Source organism: Chiroxiphia lanceolata, chromosome 3 (genome assembly GCF_009829145.1).
Source record: "Chiroxiphia lanceolata isolate bChiLan1 chromosome 3, bChiLan1.pri, whole genome shotgun sequence".
NCBI classification, from domain to species: domain Eukaryota; kingdom Metazoa; phylum Chordata; class Aves; order Passeriformes; family Pipridae; genus Chiroxiphia; species Chiroxiphia lanceolata.
The window spans coordinates 66,017,933-66,029,453 of NC_045639.1; the positions used below are offsets into that span (position 1 = coordinate 66,017,933).

General features: G+C 38.9%; 1 protein-coding gene across 5 annotated transcripts in view; it reads left to right on the top strand.

Moving 5' to 3' along the window:
- The window catches only part of MCM9 (minichromosome maintenance 9 homologous recombination repair factor), a 48,658-nt gene that overhangs the window by 3,973 nt on the left and 33,164 nt on the right, over window positions 1-11,521 (top strand). For all 5 annotated transcript variants that reach the window (XR_004356416.1, XR_004356417.1, XM_032684476.1 and 2 more), the window contains 5 exons: window positions 827-1,143; window positions 3,194-3,275; window positions 4,155-4,355; window positions 6,595-6,720; window positions 7,948-8,067. Coding sequence is in view for 3 of the 5 variants with exons in the window: in XM_032684476.1 (XP_032540367.1) it covers window positions 827-1,143; window positions 3,194-3,275; window positions 4,155-4,355; window positions 6,595-6,720; window positions 7,948-8,067 (846 nt within the window). In the remaining 2 variants the exon portion in view is untranslated. The remainder of the gene's footprint in view (window positions 1-826; window positions 1,144-3,193; window positions 3,276-4,154; window positions 4,356-6,594; window positions 6,721-7,947; window positions 8,068-11,521) is intronic.

Sequence of the window (11,521 nt, forward strand, 5' to 3'; positions counted from 1 at the left end):
CATTACTACTTTCTGAAGAGGCAATATTGTGCTCAGGTGGTCATTTCACAGATATGTAAAGTTGAGGTAGATTAATTTTCCTGAGGACTTTAGCCACTGTGGTGCCAAGTGATGGCTGCATGAGTGAATAGCAGAACAGGATCAGGACACCACTGAATTGGCTGTTGGGGTGGAATTAAAGGAGGGCAGGTGGAAAGTGTTCTGTCACTATTCACTTGAACTTACAAGTGAATTTGCTTTGGTTGTGTTCAAAACTCCTTTACATTTTTTTTATCCTGTCTTCCTTGTGCTTGAGCTTTACTGGTATGCAATGTGGATTTAAGGTCAAATGCTCACCAACTGCGAATTTTAAATTTGCTTAGACTTGAGAATTCACACAAGACTAGGAGCTACAGCTGTTTAACTGTGGAATAACATTGAACTACAATTAAGTAGCATAACTAAAATTTTGTAAGTCAGATAAACCAGTTGTAGAATAAATGGCTTCTGCAAAAAGAACATTTAAATTAATAAATAGATCTGAGAACATCAGGATCTTCTTCCACGAATGGAAACTGTTTGTGACTATTCAGCCCTTGGCAAGAGAGGGAGAGTAAAATGGCAACATTTTCAGTTAATGCTCAGTGTCTGATGATTTTTACTATCTGAGGCCAGTGAGTCAGATTTATGGTACAACAGATGAATTGCTGAGTCACATTTATGAAACAGTAATAACAATGGCTACTATTCATATGTCTGGCATGTTTTCTAGCCTTTCTGTTTAACTGCACTGTAAGTCCATGTTTTATATGCACAGCCTTATGCTGCACATATTTCTGTTTAACAGGTTTGCCTGTTTGCCCAGAGCTGACTCGAGAGCACATTCCTAAAACCAAGGATGTTGGTCACTTTTTGTCTGTTACTGGGACTGTCATACGTACCAGCTCGGTGAAAGTTTTGGAGTTTGAACGGAGTTACATCTGCAACAAGTGCAAGCATGTGTTTGCTGTCAAGGCTGACTTTGAACAGTACTATGCATTCTGTCGTCCATCAGCCTGTCTTAATGAAGAAGGCTGCAACTCAATCAAGTTCACTTGTCTCTCTGGAACAGCCTCTTCTCCTACCTGCTGCAGAGACTATCAAGAAATCAAAATTCAGGAACAGGTAAGGAAAAAAAATGGAGAAAAAGGGAAAGGTATTAAAGTATAGATGTCTCAAGTACAAAAGTAATTAACTTATGAAAGAAGACATTTGGGGGTCTAATTTTCTGTTGAAATAAGGTATCTCTGCTAATCTTGGTGAGACTATTCATGCTTACATTAGAATTAAGATTATCCCATTTTCATCGTTAAGTTTTACATGCTAAGATAAGTGGAAGAGTTTTACAGGTTCTACTGTGGTTTAAGTACAAATGCCTGAGAAGACTAAAAGAAGCCAGGCAGCCTGTTGGTCAGAGATTTCTCAAAGAGTTAACAATTAAGCGACATGTTGATTAGACTTCCGTTATTGGGTAACTCCATTTGATGTTGTACAGAACACCCAGGATCAGTGCACAGGTGAAATTTCTGTAGATGAAATTCCATTCCATGTTGAATCCTTACATCAAGTGTGCATTGTTTCTCTAAGCACTTGCTGGACATGATGCTGATGTTCAACACTGCTCCTGAGGACTAGAGCTAACCCAGTGGTGGCCAAGGCCAACTGTAGCTGTGCAGTATGGTCAACACATGGTGTCTGCAAATGTCTCTTCCCTTCAGCCAATATTGAATTCAACAATTATTGCACATGTGATCCTTACAGAATTTGCATTTGTTTTCCGATGGTAGCCCTGGGTGGAAGTACAGCTGAGCTGGAGGAATAAGAAACAATTGGACCTCTTTTTGTGGTAGCACATAACCAAGACAAAACTGGCAAAGGAAAATCTACACTGTATGAAAATTGAGAATAAGCAGGGTATATTGTAGGCAATGTTTCTGTGTTTATTTATATGCTGTGTCTTTATTTCGTAGATCTTTTCTAAGATATCTTCATTTGTTTCAGGGTTTTGATTTTACAAATGGAGAGGATAGTGGTGCAATCTACATGCAAGATGTATGAAATTAGAAATGAAGCTCTTGAAAGTTCAGAATAGCAAAAAAAAGTACGGGAATAAAACTTTCTAGGAAATAAGCTCTGTGTTGCATGTTTGTATAATGATTGTTCCTGGCATATGGGAAATTTCTATAACTTTTTAGTTTATTGTGTGACACACAGATCTCTATGACAGAAGGAATTTTCAGCACCATGGGCTTATTAAAAACAGTAAAATTAAACCAGGATTGAATTTCACTTGTGTTTCACTACTGAGCTCTGCAAACAACTGTGCGTGTGTTACCAGTACTGACAGTGATGTGAACTGCCTGTGGCCACGTAGATAATATACAAGGGTGGATTAACCTTCCTAGGCCAGAGAGAGAATAAGTCTAGAATTCCAGCATGTATGACCTGTGCTGCAGAATGAAAAGGAACTTCTGACTGTTGTACTTGTGCAGTGGATACTCTAAAAACTATTGCAAGCTTTAAGTGTAAATGGGAAGATTGCTGGTTGGAAATAGATTCTGACCAGATTGCATAGACTTTGTCCTGGAGAAAAGAAAAAGAATTACAGGATTTACTGGCACATTTGTCAATATATATATTTGGTTTTTCCGGTTGTTGATTTAATCCTTGACACCTAGGTGTATACTTAATCTCAAACTCTCAAATTATGGTTAAATACCAGAAAAATACAGAGAATATTCTCTCAGTGTGTACTTCCGTGAAGGGTTATCTAACGCATTGACATGCTTCAGTACCCAAAGTCAACTTTGCATATTGAAGAAGTATCTAATAATAGCTCAAATTACAATAAAAAAAAAGATCAGCTCTTTCAAATGACCTCTTTGAGTGAGCTTTCTTCAGCAAGATATTGAAATCACACTGCATCTCCCAGCACTGAGCACCTTCTGCTAATTTAATACTCAATCCCATTTCCATTAATATCAGCATTAAACTTTCATTGTTAAGTTCATGGCAGCAGTGGCATCCTTTACTGTAAGTTTTGTGATAAAAGGCAAGAACTGACCTCAGTTCCAGGAAAGAAAGGAGTGTAGGTCTTTAAAGCCAGAGCAGCTATAAATGAAGGGCTTTTGAAAGGTGCTGTTCTTAAGAAGCTCTTTTGCTTCCCATCTCCCAGGTTCAAAGGCTGTCTGTTGGAAGCATCCCTCGTTGCATGGTGGTTGTTCTGGAAGATGACTTGGTGGACAGTTGCAAGTCTGGTGAGGATACAGCATATATCACATATGTTTGTACCACAAGCATTTTTAGTTTTTCATTTGAGATGAATCTTTGTCAAGTAGGCTGTGTTAGTGCAGAGAGCCTGTCAAATGAGGTGTCTTTATCTGTCATGTTGCTGTTTCAGGATGGACATTAGCACGGCAGTTGAAGACTATTCTAGAGAATGTCATGAACCCCCATATTACACCTTAACTGTTTAACAGATCAGTTTCAATAAGTAATGGGTTGTGACATACAGAAATTATATTAAATCACATTAATGTAGAACACCAAACCTCTTCAGGAAGTTGGTTCACACCATCACCCAGCATGTGTTGCCCCTTCTTAGATTCAAAGTGCCAGGTAACCCAGCTTTCTATCTAAGGAGTGCTGCAGGTGGAAAAAGCTACTGGGCATTCAAAGGAGAAGCTAATTGGCAGGAGGATGAATGAAGAATGGACTACAAAGTCTCAGATAGGCACATCTCCACAAGAAATTAATTTCTGGTCATACTTTCTCAGAAGAACACTGTACCCAGAATGTTAATGAGTGATTCTGGAGTTCATAAAAGTTACCAGAAATCGAATAAGTTTTGACTGAATTTTTTGTATAGTCAATCTAATTGAGAGAGCTTCTACAGTTTACTGTGAATTCCTCTCTTTTAAAAGAGGAAACAAACAGAGGTATACCTCTAAGAATTCACCTCCCTTAAACAGAAGTGGAAAGACACAGCAACTTCCTACCACAGACATAAGCACTCTACCTTATCTTTGTTTTAGACTTCCTGTAACTGCATTGCATTATTATGCATTACAGCTAACTGAAATGGCTTCATGTCTCAAGTCAGATGTTATTTTGCTAACTTTTGTTTTTACCTCCAGGAGATGATATCACAGTGTATGGTGTGGTAATGCAGAGGTGGAAACCTTTCCATGAGGGTTCACGCTGTGACTTGGAGATTGTTTTGAAAGCCAACTACGTTAAAGTGAACAATGAGCAGCTAGCAGGGGTTGTAATTGATGAAGAAGTTCGCAGGGAATTTGAAGACTTCTGGGAAAGGCATAGGAATGATCCCTTAGCAGGTTAGTAGTTGAAAGCTTTTATGTAGGGCACTTGCTCGGATAGAGATGAAATCAGGAGTGAAAATACAGTGACTGAACACATTTTCCCCCATTATCCTATCCCACCACCCATTAATCCAAGAATATATTTTTTCCAATACAAGAATATGAAATTTTTACTTTAATATTACTGAGGGGGAGGAAGTACCAAACCTACTGCATTGATCTTCCTTCTTTTGAACTTTCTAGTCAAGTATTTTATGGAACATTTATTAACAAAAAATGAGAAACAATATAATTACCATGGGGGAAAAGAGGAGTGTTTTATTATCAAGAAAGACGAAGCATACTTCTTAGAGGAAATGGTATGGACCAGATCTGCCTTTAGTCAGCGTAGCTGTTGCCTCTGGGACAAGAGATCTGACTCGTGGTCTCTGCATCTCAAACTAGTGAATCTTCACTATAAAGCTTAGCACATCTTATCTTTAAGCTAACCCTTGGATGCCTAGACCCTTGACTTAGGTGCAGTGGAACCTCTCAATTCACAGTGGCTTCCAGAACAGTCAGTGCTGGGTCCTAAATTTAGTGTAGTCTGTAGTCAACCACCTTGGAATAACCAGGAGTCGTGTCTGAAACTCTGTCCTTCTCCATAATATGAGTGCCTTCTCCTCAACTCTGTGGAATCTCAATGGAGTCTTTAGGGTCTCCATCACTGAATTTTTTTAGGCTGACACTGTATCTTATAAAACCCTGGAAAGGGCTTAGTTTTTCTTCTTAAAAGACAAACAGGAGGAAAAAGAGGTGGGAATATCCCCCAAATTAGCCTGCTCACATAAGAAACTGTAGATCTTGTCAATGTTGAAGATTCTTCAGAACTGCATTTCCCAGAAAGCAATTTAATTGCTAGCTTCCTGCTGTTTGGAATGATACATGTTTGGAATACAATGTTTGGAATAACATTTCATCGTTCTGCTCTTTGGAACAAGATTATTATCACTCTGGTTAAAACTGTTCAGAAAGTAGTTCAGGATCTTCTTTGAAGGTTCCATTTAATCTTTCATTCTCAGGACAATTTTTGGAAGCCTGCAGGGAGCAATGTGATTTTGTGCAATATTACTCATTCTGAATAAATAAATATGAGGTGGGTACAATAAAATTGAGGTGGAAATGAGAAGGACCCTGACTGCCCAAGATGTCCGTTTCAGGCTGTTAGTCTGAATTTGAGTTGAAACGGAGGACAGAGATCAAATTTGACTGAGGAGTCTAAGGTATAGGCCATTGCACAACAGAATGTGTGTACATTTGCTGTTTTTCAAGAGATAATGGTAGCTACTACTGCATTTTGTGTCAGTCACTTTGTGATGCTAACTCCTAACTGTGGAGTTAATTCTTGAGTTATGCCGTGGCTGACCAAAGTTTTTAAAATTTCGCTTTTGGATGGACAAAGATGTGTTAATTCCTTGAGAAAACCTCCAAAAGAAACACATATGCCTCAAGTCGTCTATTAGGGGCTTACATATTTTGCCAGTCCCATGTAATTGCATCTAAATTTAATACATGAAGTTAAAATCTCAAAATTGGTCACTCTCTTTTATTCCCTAGCACTGGGAGTAATACATCACATTAAACCTGTGACCCCTTATGTGCTGGTAGTGTTAGAATATTAAAGGACAGAATTAATTCTGTTACATATCTTGCAAGCCATCAGCGTTGTGCTGGAAAGAGACTATGGTAGGGAGGAGAAAAGGGATCTGTGACACAGAAGGGTCAAAAAGGAAAAGGAAATTGCAGGTAACAACAAGAAAATGAGCCATGCTATGTGTGCACAGATTTAAGAAAATAATTCAAGTGTTAGAAGTTTTCTTTATTTTCTTAAATGTACAACACACCAGTTTTCAAGGGCTATTTCGAAGTCTGGAAATTTTTAGGTTTTATTCTTCATAGCCCCTTCACTTTTAGCTATGAAACAAAAGAATTTGGATGATGGTATTTCTTTCCTTAGAGCCCTTTTCTCCTGCTATCCAGACCATACATTCCTTAAATTGCAATAGGATTGGCTTTGCTGCTTGTGACTGTTTGGATCAAACAACTGCTTTGGGTCCCATTTAAAAAATAAAATAATTTTTAAGAAAATCTTCTCCCTACTCTGTTCCTCTTGTTCAAGAAGGAGGCCCAAATTATTTGTCAGTATACACAGGAGTCTGTGGGAAACCAAGTTTTACTCCAGGGGAAGTGCTGAGTGCCATTTTTGCTGTTTTAGGGAGGAATGAAATTTTGGCTAGCTTATGTCCTCAAGTTTTTGGCTTGTACCTGGTGAAGCTGGCTGTAGCCATGGTGCTTGCTGGTGGTGTACAGAGAACAGATGCTACTGGAACTCGAATCAGAGGTTAGTATTCTTTCTAACAGTATCAGATCCTTTCTAACAGTCATTCCCATCCCTCTCTTCACCCACATCCCTCCCCCCTACAAAATCAAACCAGTAAGGTCTTGGAAGCAAAATGATCCCATTTTCTTGAGTGAGAACAATTTTTGATCAATCCTGAGTATTATTGCAGAATCTCAGACAAATAAATTTTTCCCAAAAAAAAAACCAGTAGAAGCAGACTTTCAGGTTTCCATTAGGTACAATATTAAAGGCAGCTGTTTTATCTAAAATATAAATTCACTTTTTATTGTATAAGTGACATTTTTAAATGATTTCTAGTAGACTATTCCCAGCAGTATTGGCATCAAAGGATGGAATCTTAATGTTCCCTTAATGTCAATCACTACAGTTCATTGAAAGGAAAAATTAAAGGATTCACTTTGCTTCCTAATGCCAGACTTTTCCATCTATGATTGTCAGCACAGCTCACTTAGTTCTGTAACTCCCAAGTTATCTGCCTGCTGATTCTCCTTCTGTTGTTATTAGATGGCAAATCTGCCATGTGCCAGGTGGTATGCAGGTCATAATCTATGTAGGTCATAATAATTCTAAAATAGGATGTCTCTCTATACACATACAGGATTTTCTTAATGCTCCAGCAGCTAAATAAAGTTATACACTTTATGATTGAAGTTGTACTGATATTTTGTAGACAGTGAAATAATTTTAGAGCACTTCAGTGAGATTGTAGTAGCCAAATTATTGTTTTGAAATTATGAAGTTATGTAACTGTTGGCAAAGAATTAGTTAAGAAAAACAACATGCTGATTTTATTAGTCCGTTTTGCACTAATTTAAGTAACCAAGTAGAGGAATGATAACTAAAACCTGGTATCCTTCTGTTTCAAGTTCAAGAGTGAGATGAGCCTGAGAAATGAGTATTCTAAAATGTAAGAATTCTCATTACAGGAAATGTGCAAAAAAACTGCTAATACTTTAAAAATATTTCACTGTAAATATTTGTGTCCAGTCATATTGCTGGGTGAAGCAATATGACTAGATGCTTTTATTAAACAATAATTTATCACACCCAATAAATAGTGCAGTCTGAAACAGAATCACATGTTGTAACGTATATGTAGTGCTAAATGTTAAGTGAATAATGACAAGCATTATTTAATCTGAGCATTTTTGGTATACGTGTGTCTTTATCTGTACTGTCTGCTCTACATCAATGTTCTCTCCCAAGGTGAATCGCATCTTTTGTTGGTCGGAGATCCAGGTACAGGGAAATCTCAGTTCCTGAAGTATGCAGTAAAGATCATGCCACGCTCCGTGCTTACTGCAGGAATTGGATCTACAAGTGCAGGTATGTGCTTCTTCACCTGGAAAGGTTTATTTTCTCTCTCAAATATGTTTATATAGAAGCCTTCTACATAATATGAACATATGTGCTCAGGTTGTATGAGCACAGCTGAAGCAGAGAACTACTGTGGAGGCATATGAGGCCTGATATAACTGCAGAAGGGCAGTCCTGCCCTTCAGCTGTATCCGTGGAGGACTGTAATGACCTTCTAACAGGGAACCTTCCAGGCCTCATCCAGAGGCACCTCTCAATGCTTTACTTGCCGAGGGTGACCTGGACCTGTACTTTTAGTGCTTTCCAGTATGACAAATACGACATCTTTCCAGAGCTCACACTGTGTGATGGGCTAGCATCCTGACCAGATATCTCCTTTCTTCTGTTCTTTCATAAGTTCTGTCTGGATGCAGTTGGATTTCTGTTTACTTTCCAGAAATTCACCCCTGTGTTGAGGAATTATTTCTTACTCGTAAAGATGATTTCAAGGTGGTTTCAGAGAGCAAGTGGGTTTTTTTCCTCTTTGTTTTTTTTTCTTTCTCCTTTTTGTTAAATTTAAGTATGTCCCAGTTGGCTCTGAATGCCAGGCATTTTTACAAACTCTTCTGGGGACAATGTGCAGAGTCAGATTACCTCTGCCAGTGGCTTTATTTGAACAAATGAATATATTACTTGTACGTTCAAAATCACAAAATAATTAGGGTCAAATCCCAGTGTCTCAACTAGCATGTGTAAATTGAATATTTCTCAGATAGTGCTGCTTTTCATTTTATGTCTGGGAAACAGCATTATTTATACATGGGAGAACCAGAGAATAAATCCTTCCCAGTTCCACAGCTGTGTGTATACTGGGTCTTCTGTAGAAGTGGAACTGGAACGTGATGTCGAACATAAACCTGCTTATGTGCAGGGAACTTGTTATGAAACATACATGCCTCTAATTTTCCATTTAAACTGTTGACAAATAGGTCTGGAGAGAAGCCAGAGAGAAAATTTTGGCTGAGCATGACCTTTTCTCGAGTCTTTTTTTCCATGTTAAGAATTGAGAACAGGATGGATAATTGCGGATTTGCTACGGGACTTACAGTGATCTGGAGTGAAATTTTGCCATACATTTCAGCGTGACTTTGCCCACTTTTGTCAGTGCACTTCCTGTGCAAGGTGTGTCTTACTTATGAATCTGTGTGTAGCTGTACTTAGCATTGATTTTTGTCAACTTGCCCTTTGTGCAGAAGCTTCAAATTATGAGTTTGAAGAACTATTAAACTGCTTTACTTTCCTTACCAAATTTGCACACTTTGAAGTACCAGTTTTTGCTTTCTCATGAGAGGACAGTCCTAATTTGTATTTTTCCCTTCCATGTACAAATATTAGATCTGTAAATTTCATTTTCAGCTAGTTCCTCACTATATATAAAAAGCAGTCCAGATTACATTTAATTGCTGGGTCTGGGATTTTAGTCCACATAGGCCAAAAGACACACCTGAGGTTTGGTAAACCCTGGAGAAGTGCTAAAAGCTGTTTACATTTGGATCCCTCTTTTAGAGAAAACTGCCTATATCTAACCAACCTTTGGTCAGATTCTGTGCACTAACATATCTTGTACCCTTTACCCATCCGGTACAGTTTTAGGACACAAGCTATTTAACAACCATTGAATTAGAATTCTGCTTCCTAAACTGTCTGTCATATCAGTTTTCCTTGGTTTTCTGCACAAGCATTTCTTTGTACCAGGACAACATATTAGATCATTAACATTCTCCTTGTGCCACAATTCCCTTTCTTTCCTGCTCTGTCTTAGGTATCATGTACTTTGGGATCCACCATGACCCTTTGGGGCTCTGCAGTATCATGTTCCTGCTACAGCCCATTAACCCATCCAGTCCTAACTGGAATTGCGTTGCAGAATTTCAGAAAACACTGACCTAACTCCTGTGGCTTAATTTGCTGTTGGGCCTCTGCTCTTTCAATCAGGTTGCTGCCTTCCTCTTCACTTTTTAAACAAAGCCTGGGCTTCATCCCTTTTTGCATGATTCAGAAACTGTGACCCAGGAGAATGCCTGCTTTCTTGCTTTCTTGCTGAAGATATGGAAGACCTTCATCTTCCTATCTCACCGACAGGCTCAAGCTGCCTTCTTGCTGCAAACAGCCCTTACAAATGACCAATAATCTATTCTCTGTTTTGAAAAAAATAGAACTTTACCTCCACGCAGTGAATATGTTTCTGAGTTTACTTGTTTTATTAGGTTGCCTTTCTTGCAAGCACTTAGTAGAAATTGTCTGTTGAGTTTTCTACAGGTTTAGGACTTCTGTGAGGAACCTGGGTTTGTTCCTCCTACATCTCTTTAATGAGAGTTGGCAGCTAGAAGACCAGCCCACATGCAACAACTCCAGAAATTTATTTGACCAGTGTAAGACTTTCTGATTTGTAAATAAAAGATGGGGTAACCATCTGTCTCACTGTTTGGTTCTGTCTACACTGTTTTTTCAAAGGCCTGTTTCATTCTTCCCAGCTAGTCTCTCTTCTGAGAATCACAGGGAGTCATTCAGCTACCTTTTATTTTTAGAAATTGATACATAGTTTTCCATAGAGACTTAGTGAGGCTTAACAAACTCTCTCTGCAGGTTCTCACCTTACTACTGAGTTTAACCAGCTGTTTTGCAGTCCCCAGAGCCATAGCACTGCTTATGCATATTTGGACGAAATGAGCACTAGTAAGAAAATATTTCATTTACCCTGCAGTTTGAGATCTGCAGTGATTGATTGGTATGTTCAACTCCATAGGGACAGGAACCAACACATGCCTGTTCTGGCAGGTCTGGAGCTCAGGGACATCTGGGCCAGTCATTCTGCTGCTTATTGGTGCATATTTGGCCGTTCACATTTCTGAAAGTTTTGTTTGGTGTTGCGTCCCTCCACAGATGGACTGCCTAAATAATTTTGTGAACTGTATTTAAAACAGCCTGCCTAAAAGTCTGGGAGACTATCAGCTGTTTCTCCAGCTCTCCAGTTTTGTATAACATGCCTTTCTGAGCTGTATGAAATACAGCCTTGTTGCCTTTCCTCTTACAGCCTCTGCAGAGCCTTGTGAGTGCTGCCTTTTTGCTGACATTTTGCACTGTCTGAGATTGTCCATATCATGCCAACAGCAGTTTGCTACCGATTTTCTTTCTTTTCATTGAAGGGAACTGACTCCAGGGGAAACCACCTCTTTTTTTTTTTTTCTGTCATAGTAAGCGTCGCCCTGCTAGGCAGTCTTCAGGTGCTAAAGGCTGTCTCTCCTCTGATCCATTAGAAACCAATCCAAAGTGGCTGACATGAGCCATCCAGCTGTGGTTATAAATAGAGTACATGGTGTCAGTATCCTGAGGTATGCAAGACACTGAAACTGGAGATATTTTTCCCTCTTTGTAGATCCCAAACTGTCGCTGGGCATTCCCAAGTTGCTACAAGCCAAGGCAG